The following is a 17,369-nucleotide window of genomic DNA, read 5'->3' as shown; positions in this document are numbered from 1 at the left end:
AACAGTTTGTGTCTTGAGCTTTTGAACGCGGCTTTCCTTATTTGCTTTAAAATGTCATGTTTCCAAACAAAGTTTAACACAAAGGAATTTTTCTTGTTTACTTTGGCCATTCTCAGAATGAAGGAAAGCATCTTACATTTATCTCTACATTCCACCTTCAAAATTTGGTGTTAAGTGTGGATTAAATGAGATTTAGGAATTAGTCAGTCTCAGCAGCAACCTGATGGCAACATAAATGACAACTGAGGACAGTTTAGTGAAGGGAGTACTCACGAAGATACAGGTAGGGTTAAGGGAAAGCATCGAGTGATGATAATGCATCTCAGCTAGTAGTAGCTGGGACTCCTAGGAGACCATACTAACTACTTGACTAGGAGCCAGTAAACGTTCTTAAATTTGCAGCAGAAAGGATGGGAACAGATTTAGGAACCTGGAGAGAGAACTAGAGTCCCAGGAAGGGGATGTTGGATGGGAGCTGTAGACTTTGGTGGAGGAATGCAGCCCTGGTGCCCAGAGCCGGGCAGAAAGGGAACCAAGGAGACTAAGTTCTGAGGCTCCATTCTCCTCCCACCCTCTCATCTCTTGCTGCTGCTGTCCATGGACAAACCAAAAGGAAGCCCATGGATGCTGCGAGTAAAGGTCAGTCTTGTAGGACGCAAGGCTGAGTGGAGAAGAGTGAAGAGTGGATCTAGAGACGTGAAGGAAAAATATCCAACATAAAAACAATTGTGGTAATTTATTTTATTATATTTAACTGTATTGTATTTCTTGTGCTTTTCTCTTGCTTATTCTTTAGTGCTAATAATCAGTGAGATAGATATAAGAAAATAAAACAATATCATGCCATGTGATAAGGGGGGTCAGGTTATTTAATCCAGTTACACAAATTCAGTTCTTTAGTGGATAATCCACAAAATGGATACTTCATTTTCATTGGCTCTTTAGCATAAGGAGTTTCAAGTTTATTACCTTTCTCTTTCCATAATGGTAGAAGTTTTAAGGTGTTTAATTTTCACAGGGAAGCTGGATCATAATTGTCCACAAAGCACATCCACTGGGATATATATCTTTGTGCCTCTTCATCATGTTATGTCAAATTGTATTTCCTATGGTGCTCAATAGATTGTCATATATAACCAAGGAAATTCAATACAAGTACAATACCATGTAAATTTAATACAAGGTATCTCTATTTGCACTGAACAATTCTGTTTACTGTAAGAATTAAACAACAATGCTTTAGTGTGTCATAAAAATAACATGTGTAGTGAATATAGATGCTCCAAACATATTTGTTTGTTTTCTCCAGTACAGCACAGCAATATGAATACCAACTGAGGGCTCCCCCCCAAGGTTCGGATGATGATTGAATGTGGCAGATAGCTCCCTGTGTGAATACTTGATCCTTCAATTAAAAAGGAAGAGAGAGAACAGTTTTCACATTGTGGAATAATGCCTTATTACTGTTCTGCTCTCCTAAAAATGGAAACAACGGAATCTAAAAAAGATGGTACTTGGGAAATTCTACCTGACAAACCGATTGGAGGTGTTTCATAAAAGTTACACAAGGTTTGCTTAAAACTGTCAAGTAGTTTTCCTATGTGATTCACCGAATTCTATAATCCATTTCTCCTATTAAAACTGAGCATTTCCAGGAAAGAAAATAGCGTCACATTCTGACTGTTTAAAAATAAAGTTATTTCAAAATAAAAAGTAAGAAAAGATACTTATTTCCTTAAAACCAGAGGGAAATCAGAAAAGAGATCTTAGGAATTTTGAATACTGGCACCGAGAACGCGACACTGAAGAAGCAACAATATCTAAAAATTTTTTGTTTTACGTGGCTAGATGGAATTTTACATTATGAGCATTTCCACAGAAAGTAGCAGCAGAAGAGTTCAGTGAATAAAATCATGAATTTTTGAGTCCTTCACACCTTGTTTTTATTACATTCCTACTTTAGTTGTCTTATCTTGAGTAATTAAAGTTGCTTAATACGTATAAATCTGAGTTTCCACCTCTGAATGTCAGAATAACAATACCTATTTCATGGGCTAGTTATGAGAATTAAAGTACTTGACACACAGTTATAAATTGTAGCTATTACTATTACCATTGCTATTACTTTTATTATTAGTGTTAGCAGGAAATCAAATACTTCTTTCTTTGTACTTAATTAGTATTTACACATACGCTTTCACGCACACACATAATGAAAATTTATTATTCTACTATCATGTCAATGTGAAGGACAGTATATTTATAACGTGTATAAAAGTTCTATAGTTAATTGATTTCTCTACCACTCATTCCTGAAATAATATATATTCTCAAAAAACTGAACTAAATGTTCTTTCAATAATGTTCTATTGTCTTCATGGTACTCTGTGTAAGTCTGCAAAAATAATCAACTTCCTAAAATTTTTCTGTTCTTATTGACATTCTTTCCACTGTCTTGGTATATATCCATGTATAAATTCTCACAAAGCTGGGCCAATACCAAAGGCTGAATTAGGAAAATATTTCTGTAGGCTCCTCAAGTACTCTTTTCTTTCTCAAGGAGACCCCAGACCCCTTGTCTAATGGATGCCCAACTCTCATGCTCTCCTCCTACTATGTAATGCCCATCTTGACATTGCCAAATCCTGATGGCAGTGACAATACAGCTGTTCACACTGAGGCATGCAAAACAGATCCAGCTTCCCATGCTGTCTCTGTTTAGAATATCTACAAATTACCAGGCTGATGAAATCTTATGTCAAATGACTAGATCTGTAAGTAAGTATTTTGAGTTTTCTGCAGGCAGAGAGGGAAATGCCTTTCAACTGCCTTCGAGATCATCCCACCTCTATTACATAATGAAAAACCGTGCTGTAAACGTGCATTTGTGTGTATTGTATGATTGCATATGCATAGCTTTTCACATCAACACAATTACCATTTTACTCTCGTCCCTATCATCAGTAAACATTAATTCATTCAATACCCATCTACTTCAAGACTGGCACCCTGCTATGTGCTATGACCAGAACAGTGAACAGGCATATAGACTGCCTTCCCTCATGTGGATTACAGTCTAATGGAAACTGTTTCAGGTGAATTTACTTAGGTAAAGAAAGCTGATAGTTACAGGAAATTGTGAGTATTAACAAAGGATAAGAATTTTACGTTCCATATTTTTAAAAATTATATATATTTTTATTAGTTTAAAATGTCACTTACGTTATGCCAGACAATAAGGAATAAGTTTGGTGGAGCCAGCTATCTATGCTGACTTTAGCAAGGTAGACTTTAAGTGGGAGGGAAAAATGTGTTTCTAGATTCTAAGGCCTAAGCTTCTGAAAGGGAATCGGGCTCATGGGACTTTGGAAGCGCTCAGAAGTGTAATTCTAATTATGCAATTGTAATCTACACAACGCAGGTCACACATTTACTAGACAGCAATCCTTTGTGCTGCTTCCCATTGATGGCTAATGGTATTACAAAGAAGAGTCAAGGTCTACAGAATAAAGGGTTCTTATTCACCTTGGACCTAAAAGGAGCTCTTTTCAGAGGTTTTAAAATCCTGCCTGAAATCGCAGCCTGCAAAGAACACCATTGCCAGAGCAAACACGGATGCAGAGGGCTCTGATTAGAGAAGCAGAGGGGAGTGTCACACTGACCATTTTTGCGGGTATGTGAAGCAAGGGACTAGAATTAAGCAGGACGTGTTCGAAGGAAAGCAAAGCCTTCAGTGTGAACAAGTGATAACAACTCGGTACTTAAAGACTCTACTTGGCAGACTAAGGCAATTACTAGCAAGTGCATTATTTATAACAGCAAAATCATGGAAACTTAACTGTCCATCAGTAAAAGACGAGGCATATGAGCTGTGGTTTCATTCAGTGGGATTCTGTACTGCCTTTGGAAAGAATGAGGTTGAGCCACACCGAAGTGCCATGGAAAGATGCTTCCACCAAATTGTAAAGCGAGAAAAGCAAGTTACACAACAGGGCCAACAGTATGAGCTCACCCTTGTTTAACAAATGCATATTTTATGCATATATCTTTATGTGATTATTCATTGAAATTTTTGTTCGTTATAAGCTAACACAGTCCTTAATCCTTTTTCTTTTTCTGGTTTAAAAGTTTATTGCATTTTATTATGTGCTCTCTACATCCTACTTTTTCATTGTGATATAAAACAAAAAATTTCTCATCTTGACCATTTTTAAATGTGCAGTACAGTACTGTTAACTGTGTCTATATTGTTGTGCAATAGATCTATGGAACTTCTGGATCTTGCAAAACTGAAACTCTATATCCATTGAAAAGCAGCTCTCCATTCGCCATTCTGTCCCCTCACCCCTGGTAACCACACTCTACTTCCTCTTTCTGTGTTTGATTACTTTAGACACCTTGTATAAGTGGAATCGTGCAGCATTTGTCTTCTTTGTGGCTGGCTTATATTACTTAGAAGAATGTTTTCAGTGTTCATCCAAGTTGTAGCATACGACAATTTCCTTCTTTTTTAAAGGAGGAATAATATTCCTGTGTGTGTGTGTGTGGATCACATTTTGTTTATCCATTCTTCTGTCCATGGACATTTGGGTTGCTTCCATCTCTTGGCTATTGTGAGTGATTCTGCAGTAAATATGGGTGCACAAATGTCTCTTCGAGATCATGTTTTCAATTCTTGTGAACAAGTATTCAGAAGTGAGATTGCTGGACCCAATGGTAATTCTATTTTTAATCTTTTGAGGGATTTCCCATACTGTTTTTCCTAACAGTTGTACCACTTTACATTCCCACCAACAGTACACAAATTTTTAATTTCTCTCCATCCTCATCAGTACTTGATATTTTCTGGGTTTTTTTCCTTTTGATAGTGGTCAGCCGCAGATTTTTAATTGAGCACCTATTATGTGTCAGGCACTGTTGTTGGAACTGCTGGCACAGCACTGAACCAAAGATTCCAAAACAGGGAAAATTCTCTGAACAAATGAAGCAGGTACTAAAGCAAAGAGCAAGCTTGCCAGCACAAACTGTAGAGCGGGAGCAGGAACAGGTTGAGAGACAGAGAACAGAAACCAAAAAGGCAGGAGGCCATTCTCCTAGCCTCCCGTGAAGACTAACACCAGACTTTAATGAGCAGGAACCGATCGTTTAAATCAGAATCAGTTATGAAAAGCAGAAAGCCTGTTTCCTAAGCCACCCTGGCTAAAGGCCACCAATTGCTTGATGGGCAAGACTTGTACATTTATACCAGAAATTTTTTATACTTTTCGTATTTTGTCACATATAGGCATGTATTTGGAAATATACATAGTTCTTATTATAGAAAGTGAGTTTAATTTTTTCTCAGTAAATCTTTTTTTTTTTTTTTGAGGAAGATTAGCCCTGAGCTAACATCTGCTGCCAACCTTCCTCTTTTTGCTGAGGAAGACTGGCCCTGAGCTAACATCCATTCGTATCTTCCTCTACTTTATATGTGGGATGCCTGCCACAGCATGGCTTGACAAGCGGTGTGTAGGTCTGTACCCAGGATCCAAACCGGTGAAACCCGGGTCACCAAAGCAGAACATGGGAACTTAACTGTTGTGCCACCAGGCTCGCCCCCAAAAATCTTTTTTTCATGTTTGTAAAGTCTCAGTGAAGTAAATCATTTAGGTATATAACTGATTAACAGAGGCAAGATTTTGGAATCCAGATTGTGCAAATCAGGCAAGCAGCACCTGTTACGGAGTATGACAGTGTAAATGCTTATATACATGCAGACCTGCTACATCTAAACGAAGACCCAGAGGGATGACACTCCCACCTCGCGTAGGTCTCCTTAGGGAGCTTCTTCTCCATATACTTGGTACCTTGTGCGCATCCTTATCTTGTGATTATTTGTTGGCATGGATATTTCCCCCACAGGAAATCTGATATCCTTAAGATCAGGATTGGGTAAATTCATTTTTGTATCAATAGAATGATGGCACATGGTAGGTCATCAAAAATATATTTTGAATGAACTGATTCAGATTTTCACAGGGCATGAGGAAGCATTTGAAGTTATCTGGGTGAGAGATATTAGTGGCCTTCATAAGAGGAATGTGGTTGGTGGGTTGTTTGGGAAGCAAAGTTGGGGTGAGCAAGAGTTGAAGTCAAGAGTGCCACCCAAGTTTCTGGCTGGCATAACTGGGTAGCACTAATCTGTGAGAGAAGGAAGACAGGAAAAAGGGCAGGTAGAAGGGTAGAGAACAGGAGGAGAACTCAACTTGGATATGTTGAGTTTAAAATGTAATAGAAATCCACTTGGAGGTCTTCAGAAGGGGTTGTAAGGAGAGGTCTCAGCTGGAGGGTGTATGAAATACTCAGGAACATTCTGATGATAATCAAGTCAATGGGATATTCTGATTATTCAGGTCTTTTGGTGGAGCTGAGAATGTACATCTTCAATCAGTGGTTCTAATGAGCAGATATGATTGACAAACACTGTTTAAAATTATTTCAAAGGGTTTCTTTAGTAACATAAGGATGAAACCTCTTCTGTTCTCCAATTGTATTACTCTTCTGCACTTTATTCAGCAATTAGAAAGCAACAATAATGTAGCATATAATGTAATATGGGCCTAGTTCCATGAAATTTGGACCAAGTGTACTCTAGAAAAGAAATCCAAACTCCTTAAAGAAAAACCTAGTCCCAGACTTCACACAGCTAAACAAATATATTTCACAGGAACAAATGCATTTCAAACAAATACATATACTGGCCTATAACTACTTCTATTCTCTCCGTTGGTATCATTAGAGAGCCAGGACTCTACAGTATATATGCCACTGATCAAATGTAATTTCTGCGAGAAACAACTAATGAACTAAATATTATTAGGTGCCAACAGCAAATAAAACATTGTGTTCAGATTCTGTGAAGGGAGAGAGAAATGCATGATTTGTGGTCCTTATCATCTGGTGGGTGTGTTGGACATGTACCCAAATAAATTTGAGCCTAGGATGAATGAAATCCATACCATTATGAAGCACAGAAGTAGGATACACGGTCAAGAGAAGAGGGAAGCTTAACTTAAACTCAAGGAAGAGTGGGTTTCATGAAATAAGAGGGCTATGTTTAGCCCTGAGGAATGAGTTAGGGATTTCTGTAAGTAAAGATGATGAGATGATAGGGATTGCTAATTCCAATTTTATAATCAAGGACACTGCAGTTTATGGAATTTAGTAAATTTCCCAAAGTAACACAGTCAATACACATCAGAGATGAGGTTGACTCTAGGTCTTTTTGACTCCACACCCATGTCTTTCAACCCTACTTTAAGCCATAAATATTCCAGGGTGGCTGGAAAGGAAAGTGCGTCACAAGGCTACGTAAATACAGGTTGAGTCACATGTTGGAAGTGACCTGAATGGCAAACTAAAGAGTTTGGACTTTATTCTTTGCGGTTTTAGGGGGACACATGAGGGCTTTGAAAATAGACAGAGGGATAGGCTGTTTGCCAAAAATCAGATTACCCCTCTCCAGAAGATGGACAATAAAAACCAAACAGTGGAAAGTGGAGAGAAGAAATTTTTTTTAATGAAAACTACTACTTTTTAAATGTCTAACCATTGCCCCACAATAAAAATTCTGAAAATTCTGATATAATTAAACACAAGACTTTAGAATAGGATGGAAGTGTTAACACAAATTCCCAAATTCTTGTTGTTTAATGAATCTATTTTCAAACTGCTTGTAAATGCACAAAACGTAATATGCAAAGATTCTTTGATATGTAGAAAGTATTTCTCTGGTCAATCGAGAATTCTGAATGCAATTGTAGTTCCAGGTGAAACTATCAATTGGGATGAAAGGATGTGTTCCACTATGCAAATCGTGTAACAGCATTTAAGAGCAATCCAATTGGAATAAATCATTAACATTTTCATTGCCACCTATGGACTAGATTTCTTCGTGGGGCATAAAGTATGACAAGACTTTTGACTGTTTAATATAAGCATCAAGTAGACATCCATTTATTTTTTATTAGGAAATTCGTAATAGTACAGGAATAACTTCAATAACAGAGATTATCACTCACTCTATTAGAGCTCTTTCCATTACTTCAAATATATCTAATGCATTTGCCAAAAGTTTAATTAAAATGAGATGACTGGAATAATTAAAATCATAGTAAACATTAGACAAACTAATAAAACTGTGATTTTTTTCTTTCATTCTTTTCGGCTGTGCTAAAAGAGGCCATTTCAATTTTCAGTAATGAGCTGCTCAAAATAGTGTCTATGGTATTAAAAGTCTTCTTGATATTTGTCTTAAAGAGGAATGAAATTTGACATTACATAAACTTCTATCAGTGTGGAACAATGACACTATCTTCCATGAAACTTAAAGATATTTCCAATAAGTGAATACAGCAATTCCTACCTCAAGTTATCACAAATTCTTTATAATAAGATATTATTTTGACAAACTCTGACTGGCTAGCTTAACTCTAAAAACTATGTAAAGATGTGTATGTTACTTAAATATAGGCAACCCATTTCAAGATCAAGTATGAATGCATATATATTTTATGTATGCATTGTTTAAAAACTGAAAGCTGAAATATTTATAAATAATATTTTAAAAAATATAGAGTTCCAAATGGGTTTTCTTTTTAGATAAACTTATTAAATCAAAAGCTCTTCAAATATAATCTATATATGAACTTTCCATCTCTCTACTTCTCCAGGAAAGAACTAATGAAGGTCAAGAACAGAAAGCCATTGAAAATACAATGTCACTCACAACGGCATTCTTTGGGAATCCTCATTTGCTCTCTTCACCTCTCCCGGAACACATTACACAATAAGATGCAGTACACAAGAACTATCAAAAGGGAGCACTTTTGAGCCACCAAAATTGTGTGTTCGCCTAAAAACCACAACCTCCCAACTACAGACAATGATACTATCTCAGGTATTTTATGTGCCAAAATGATCATTAAAAATTAAGCACCACATATAAGCTGCCATTTAGAATATTAATTTACCTTTGCTAATCATCTTTTTAACTTGAGGCTAAAAGAGTTCACTTACCATTCGGATAGTCAGGCTCAGTCCAGGAGATGTGAAAGGAGTGGGGTGAAAAGGAATGAGCTCTGGGGGTCGGCACGCCTTCGGGGGTGCTCTCGTCGGTCAGGGCCTCGCTGGCCTCGCTCACTGTGCACCCACCCCCCGTGCACGCCTGAACAGAGATGCAGAAAAAGCACATTTCACTCTGGGTCCCAAACTTTAGATGAGCATCAAAGAAAGAGAATTTGTAATAAGAGTTCCAGATTCATTGAAATAAGGCTCCTTTTACTCCCCCAAATAAATTTGTTTCAATGCTGAGGTTAGCTTTTTAGGACACAAGACAGCCATCTCCGATAATTACAAAATAACCCAGAATGTATGAATGCATGAATTATAAATATATCCTAAGTTGGCGCCTAAAGATATAGGCATAGATTGACTGGGTGAACACCCCAGATGAAATTAGCCTTGCACAGAGGTTCCCAGAATGAATCTAACACACGCGCGTGTGTGCACACCACATGAGAAAAGTCCTAGAGACTGAAGACTTTTCAGAATAAAACAAGTGATTTCTAGGAAAAAAAGATGTACACAAATATAAATGCCTTTTATTTACTATAGTGTGACCAATATGTTTAAAGTATAACGCAATGTGAAATTGAATAAAATTGCGTTTCTCGTAAATCAACAACCAAGCAGTTGTTGAGTGACTGTTTAATGACTTAAACGGTCAAATCATTTACTCATGTGCCAGAGGAGGTGGGCTTCATCATACGGCTGACGAAGTTAAAATGATCACAGATTCCCCTGACTCCTTAATAAGGTATTACTAATGCCAGAAATGGAGACATGGATGTTAAAGATGTTCAGAAACTCCTGTGTGCACTTTCATAACAGACTGCAAATAATTCCAAAATAAATGTTTAAGTGTATTAGGAAAGTATCTTCTTTACCTAACTTATTGGATAAACATTTTTCCAGAAAATTTAGACCTGCATATAGGGTTTTCCCAGCCTATATTTGCTAGCAAATATTAGTAATTATATAACATAGATATTCGAAAACTACATTTTAGCTTTGTTCAGACTCTCTTTAGTTTACATGTGTAATTTACACAATGAAATTTAAAAATCTCTCCAAAAGCACGAAATTTTACCAAAATTGATAAGAAAGTGAAGCAAAATCATAGGACAATGCAAAAAGTAGGTGGTTATTTAGTCATTTTCGTGGAAGGTAGCTATTACTAACATAAAAAATTAAAACTCCTCTTTATTTCTTTGAGCTTGCCTCCTGCTTTTCAGTTTGATACTGAAGGAATGGCCTTTTGACACTTAAAGAGGTGGAAATTCTTTTTCCTAAAGATAGGAAGAAGCTGACGATCTTTGAAGATATTTTCTTATGTTGAAGTATTATACTATTTGCAAAGTTGTTGCAAATTGTTGCAAATTCCTTACAAGTATAAATAACAATGTAAGGTCAATAGGGAGATAATCTTGCTTCCTATTGTAAGAAGATAACAGCAGCCGTGTCTTCAGGATAATTTCTCATCAGCTTAAGCAAGTTTCATAAGGGTCAAATTGTGGCCTGGGCATGAAATTGCATTAAAATTGGGGACCTAATTAACCTCTGTGGGTTTTCTCTTAATTCTCAGCTGTGGCATGTGCATATATAAGAGATAAACCATACTTCTCCTGAGAAAGGAATCTTTGCAAATAAAGAGGAATCAATTGAGCTTGTGGCCTGACTCAAAGCTCCAGGACACATTGCTGTTAGCTCAAGAAATAACTACCTGGACATTTAAATAGAAAAATTAAAGCATAACATTTCAAACGTGCTAAAAGTCCACCAGAAAATGTGGCTGGAAAAGAGGCCACATGGGACAGCCAAGTTATCCAAGGCAGAATGGACACAGGAGCATTCTTTCCAGTCCTCAGAGAGAGATAAATGTGTCCATCCACTTGCATTTCCTACATTTTTTTTCATTAAGGGGGTAAAACATTGCAGCATCTTATTGTTAAACTCATAACACACTAGGATTTAATTCTAATAATCTATTCGTCTCTATTGTTTCTCTTATTCATCTCCTAAGAATTTTCCCCTGCTAACTCTCCCCAAAGAAATACTGTGTTATATGATGTATAATTATATGTTTTTTAAAACACAGTGTGAATTAAAATTTACTTTGTTTTGAGAATTTTATGATGCCTTCTGGGATAAGTGAAAACATCCTCTCGTTTATAAGCACTGTTCTTTGGGCTGTGTCATCTAAGATCTATAAAACAGTAACTTGACAAAGGAGCCTCTTGGATTCCAAGGAGTTTATGAGAAAATTTTTCTTGTAAGTGAAACAGAATTTTTAAAGGGACTGCTGAAATAATCAAATTCTCTGCAAAGTGTTTTATTTTGTTCTGTCCATATTCTTTTTGTATGCATTTAGAAGCACTAAGTAAACAGTGCGATATCTTAGTTCCCTCAATAAACAAATAAATGTTCTTAAAGTTGCTTCCAATTGGTTTAATCCAACTGATTTTATCTAAATGAAATTGAAGCAATCTGTACCTTGTTTGACCTGCCAGTACCAGAGGCTACTGCATTCAAGGAAACTGAATGCTGATTAAAATTCTGATTTGAAAAAACTAAACAAAACAGTGGGATTGATTGAAAATGCCTTTATGAAATGGCAAGGTCTTTGAAAGATTTTTGAGCCATTAAAATAAGGTGTTTCAACCCATCTCTTATAGTTTTTATCAATTACAGCCATTTAAAAAGAAATCACATGGTCATAATACTACCCGGAAATGATGAGTAACTTCTGACCAAATAGGGGAGTCCATGTTGGTATAATGAAATGCATAACCAGTGAAAACAACCAGTTGTTTTTGAAATAATGACTATTAGGAAGATCCAAAATCAGCATTCTTTAGTTTGTTTTCAGATAAGCAGAGTCTGAGGATGCTAAGAATGCAGTATTTTTTAAAGTATGAAGAAAAAAATATGGTCACGTTATCCATAAATGATCCTTTGAGAAGTTAAGCTTATCATTTCCAAGAATCTTTTCAGGAAATGTATGCAACATTTAATGTTCATCAGGAAGTAAATATCTAGCAGTAATATGAAATTTATCAAACCATACCTATCTTGATACCTGTTTGTCTTACTAGCTTCTTTATTTAATTGCTCTCTTAATATCTTTATTAGGACCTATCACACTTCACAATACCATTTGTCGAAGGTAGCAACATGTTATGCTGTTTCTTCTAGTGGAAAGATCATATGTTTGAAACTACATACTCCCCAACTCTGACATTTTACAGCAAATTATTTAATTCATACCAGAAGTCTAAGATTCCTTATGAAATAAGTATACTTAGTGTTTATTCATTCATTCATTCATTCAAGAATTGTTCAGTGAACTTCCAGTTTCCACCAGGCACTGTGATTGACCCTGCAGATAGAATTTTGGAAGATGCAGTTTCTCCCCTTCAGGAGTTTATCCACTCATCCAGGAAAATTAATTGAAGCCACACAGAGTAACATATCTACTCCAAGTCTGGAGAAAATCACAGATGTTCAAATTCCCACTTTCCTCAATTCTGACGGCTACTGAAAGACTTTGTTATCTGCATGTTTTGTATTCCAGCATCTAGTCAACAAGCTAAGACTATCTAAAAAGGCATCACTACTTGGCTGACAACCTGATGTCCATCTACTGATCTAATGACCTTGAAACCTAGTTATTACGTTGAAACTGTGAAATATACAATAATTCCTCAATTAACCAAGATGAACCTAAAAAGTTCTGGTTCATTTAATTTACCAGTTAACAGAGTTCTGTAAAAAACCTTTTAGGTAAATACTTCCTGAAAATATATTAGTGTATTTTCTGCCCTGATAAATACAGTAAAATTGAAAATAATGTGAGCAAATTTATTTCCCTAACAAGAGTTAGGGCAAGGACTTCAACATCTCCCTGACGTCTTTCATCAACATTATTCAGTGGCTGACAGATCTTGTCTGACTCCATAGAATATTGTTTGGGGGTGACCTTTTCAGTATCATAGAATTTTAGGGCTCAAAGAGACATTGAAAGTCATTTATTTCTGGGGACCGGCCCCATGGCCGGGTGGTTAAAGTTCTGCACACTCCACTTTGGTGGCCCAGGTTATGGGTTCAGATCCTGCGTGTGGACATACATCACTCATCAGCCGTGCTGTGGCTGAATCCCACATACAGAATAGAAGAAGACTGGTAACAGATGTTAGCTCAGGGCAAATCTTCCTCAGCAAAAAACCCCAAAAAACATTTAGTTCAAAATCCCAATTTTAGGCTTGAAGAACATAAAACTCAGTGCAGTTAAGTGAATTTGCCTTAGGTCACACACTTAGTCATAAAATCTGAATTAATACTCAGGGAAATGGGCTCCCAATCTAGCGGTATTTACTTTTCAATGTATTACAGATTTATAAAACATAGGAGGTTGAGGAGGACTTTGATTAACTACACAACATATCCTAAAAGTGGCCTTCAGAGTAGAACTTGGCTTCATGTCATCTTCCCCCTTCTGCTAAAAACCAAGACACAGCAATTTCTGTTGAATTTTGTATGCTTCCACCCAATAGAGACATGTCTTGATTTTGATATTACCACTATTTGAAGAGTGTGGATTTCTGTATTTGCTTTTTAAAATCAAGTTAAGACACTTCTTACTTCTTGGGTCATAAAACTAAGTAATCAAAGATGCTGTTTCATAAACCCGTCTGTGTGCAGAACACCTAGGCACATGGAGTCAGCTGGGAACAGGATTTCTAGCATTGTCTGATTGCCCTTGTTTTGTGGTGTCAGGTCAGACAGTTAGCAATAGTTGAATGTAGTTTATTTTCTCGTGGTATAATATTTAGAGCATTCAAGAGCATGCTAAGTAAAATGAATGCATACACAGTGTCTACATAAATGTAAATTTATTCATAATCAAGAGCAGAATATTTTCTATGGCATTTATCAAAGCAAATATCCTTATATAGGTATTGCTATAAAATGAAGAGTGTGTTTAAAACAAATAGGGACAATCTCATGTTTATATTCAGTTATTTTCAGATGTGCTATTAAACTTAAAAAAGATTATATTTCATCAAAAAACAAAAGGAACTATTGAGTATAAATTCCACCGTAATATCAAGGTCTTTTAAAAGACCTTCGTATAAAAGTGCTATTTTGCATGAAAAAATGCTATTGTCTGTCTAAAGAAACCTCTAAACTATGTTGATTCTAGGGTTTTATTAAGTGACTGTTCTTTTGAGATAGAAGCGTAATGTAAACCAGAATATAATAACAATCAAGAATATTTGGGGGTCATTTAAACTTTCATTTAAAAATATAGGAGCTAAATTTTCATACTGTGCATTGTTTTTCAAATGAATACAAGCTCCATAGGGAAATAACCTTATTAATCTAAGCATTATAGAAAAAGCCATCAGCAATTATGGCATTCTACAAATAATAAAAAAGAAGTAATTTCTGATAATCCCAAATTAGATTTGGGGAAATCTACTGACTCAGATTGTTATTCTATCATTTTGCATAATATGAAATAAATATGTAGGTATTAGATCAACAGAATTCACATTTAGGATATGAAGCGAATTTTCAGTGTAAATAGCAATACACGAGCTTTTTTTTTAAGTGAGGGAGGGAGAGAAGATGGGGTGGAGGAAAGGGAAGCAATGAGACAAAGGATGGGGACAGAGAAAGCGACAGAAGTAAAGTGAACTTACTCCCAGCTTGATGAGATATTTAGTACCAGGGAAAAGGTAGTGTAGCGTGTGATCCTGGAAAAGTTCTGTGCTGTTATAGATGACATCCCAAATTGTAAAATCGTGCGTGTGATTTGAAATATATAATATATAGCGCTCCAGAACTCCATTTACTTTTCTTGGTTGTTTCCACCTGGGAATGGAAAAATAGAGTGCTATCATCATCATTCATTCAAATCAAAACTGAGAAGTGCAGGATTTTTAAAGGACACGTGAACTTGGATTTACGCCACTGAAAATAACACACTGAAGACTCAAAAGAGATTTACCTTAAAGAACTCAAATAGTTATTAAATGTGTATTCTAGTGGCATAAAAAAATAATGACATAGTGCCTGCCTTCTAGTTACTTATGATTTTAATTCACTAATAACACAAAAATGCACGTGTGAGTACTAGATTTTGAACTTAAGTCATAGAAGAAAAATTAAGAGAACATCTGAGAACTTTTAAGAAATGAGAGAGAATAACATAATAGTCTTGAAAAATCCAGCAATCTAATATAAAGTTAGTAAGTAACTACAGGATATGGAGAAGTTGAGGATTGGAAGGGCTTAAATAATTAAGACTTCCTGAACGAGATGACATTACTTAGATACATAAGATTTTATTCTTAACAGTAGGATTGGATTTGGGAGGGAAAAGGAGAAGTAGAGAATGTTCCAGATGAAGGTTACAACGTCTCCATGGGAATGAGCAGGACAAGTCATGGAATAGACAGGAGATTGGTAAATGGAGAAATACTTAGAGCAGTGGGAAATCTTAGGAAATAAAGCCAAGAGAAAAGTTTAGGCTTGGAACAATGGAATATGAATCATAATGTCTTTCAGCATTAACGAATATCCTTATTTATTCAATCCAAACTCTTCTTTAACAGATGAGAAAACCGAGACCAAGAGAGATAAATGTAAACAAGTAGTAATTGGTGGTAAGAGAGGTTTATTAAGCTTTAATTCAGTATTACAACACACTTTGTACCTCATGTACTAGGAAATGGGCCAGAATCTCTAATATCAAAAATAATCTGAATATGCCCATATGTGAAAGTTCCTTTCTGACTTCAACCGCAGGTAACAAGAAGGTCCTAGTTTATACTCAAAAAGGAAAAAAATCTATCTATTGATATATATTTTCTTATTTCAGATCACTACAAATAATGCCTCACATATGAAAAGCCCAAGGCAGTCATGTAAGTGGTCAGTTTTTCTTGTATTGACATTTGCCCGGAATCTGTGTGCATATGTAGCTCAGCTTGATTGCATAAAGGCAAAATGGAAATTAAGTTGGCAAGTGATAATCAAAGGTTCTCAGAACCACTGAACTAATCACTTCTATGCATTTAATCACAATAAAATTAATTTTATGTCACAAACCCTTCCCTTGATTGAACTCACTGGGACTCTTGCGTGAACCAGCGTGTGACAGAGACAACATTTCTACTTACTGTACGTATATAGTTCTAGAATCCAGGACAGTCAGGATCGGGGAATCCACGTGTTGTGGTGGCAGCTGTGCCGTGTACAGTATGACCAGGGAACTGTTTGTGCATCCCACACTTGTGCAAGCGCTGAGCAGAAACTGGTGGGGCGTAAATACTGCTAAATCTAGGGGGTGGGGGGAAATAAGAATTTATTTACCATCGTACTTTTTATTCAGGAGATTTTACTCCTCCTCTACATTCTGACCTCTGAGAACTATTAAAGTAGAGCTTAAAATAAGAATCGATAGCTGTAAAAATCAATAGCAATAAAATATAGGCTGTTTCATCCTTTAAATATACTATGGTTATTTTCAAATAGACAAGTGTCAGTCAAACTCTTGGTTTAAGTTTTTCATTTGAACAATTTGACTGTTCTTCTTGAATATCGTGACCAGGTAAATCATTTTCTGAGTTTAGAGTTAGTTCAATGGCTCTGTTAAAAAATAAATGAGACATTTAAATTATTTTTAAAACATATTTGAAGACAACAGGAATTGCTTTTGAAATGCAAATAAATAGCCTGTAACAATGACTTTGCACTTGTAATTCTTTTTGCCGAATTCGTTTCTTCTCCTGTCCACCTGACCAACTGTTATTTGACCTTGAAATTGTCTAGGCTCAGTGCAAATGCCTGTTTCTTTCTTAAGATGTCCCTAACACATCCTGCGAGGACCCCTGGCACCAGATGGAGCTACAATTCTCTCTTTTTTCTCCCAAGGTATTTGGACTAAACTTTAACACTTACAACACTGTGCCATAACGATTTGTTTACATGGCTATCTGATCCATTAGACTAAACACTGTAAAGGAAGGAATGGTACTAGATTCATTTTGCATCTTCAGTATCTGGCACAATGTCTGGCACATTGTAGATTGTGAATATATGAGTTTGAATAAAGCAATAAAGAATTAATGAATGAGATGGTCTGGATACAGTTGAGCTAGGTATGAAAGATGACTGAGAGAGTGGGATGGTTCCCTCGCCAGCCAATCATCTCTCTCTCCTCTGAACTTTTCCACTTTATACCTGTCTATCTTTATAACGGA

At 36.2% G+C, this 17,369-nt stretch overlaps 1 protein-coding gene across 1 annotated transcript in view; it reads right to left on the bottom strand.

Moving 5' to 3' along the window:
- Nucleotides 1–17,369, bottom strand: part of USH2A (usherin) — a 747,192-nt gene that overhangs the window by 323,725 nt on the left and 406,098 nt on the right. The window contains exons 33-35 of the mRNA XM_001915645.4: nucleotides 16,287–16,446; nucleotides 14,805–14,976; nucleotides 9,058–9,205 (exon numbers count right to left, since the gene is read on the bottom strand). Of these exons, the coding sequence (XP_001915680.3) occupies nucleotides 9,058–9,205; nucleotides 14,805–14,976; nucleotides 16,287–16,446 (480 nt within the window). The remainder of the gene's footprint in view (nucleotides 1–9,057; nucleotides 9,206–14,804; nucleotides 14,977–16,286; nucleotides 16,447–17,369) is intronic.

This window comes from Equus caballus, chromosome 30 (genome assembly GCF_041296265.1).
Source record: "Equus caballus isolate H_3958 breed thoroughbred chromosome 30, TB-T2T, whole genome shotgun sequence".
Taxonomy (NCBI): Eukaryota; Metazoa; Chordata; class Mammalia; order Perissodactyla; family Equidae; genus Equus; species Equus caballus.
Note: the sequence above shows the minus strand (reverse complement) of the source record. Positions and strands in the feature narration are given on the sequence as shown.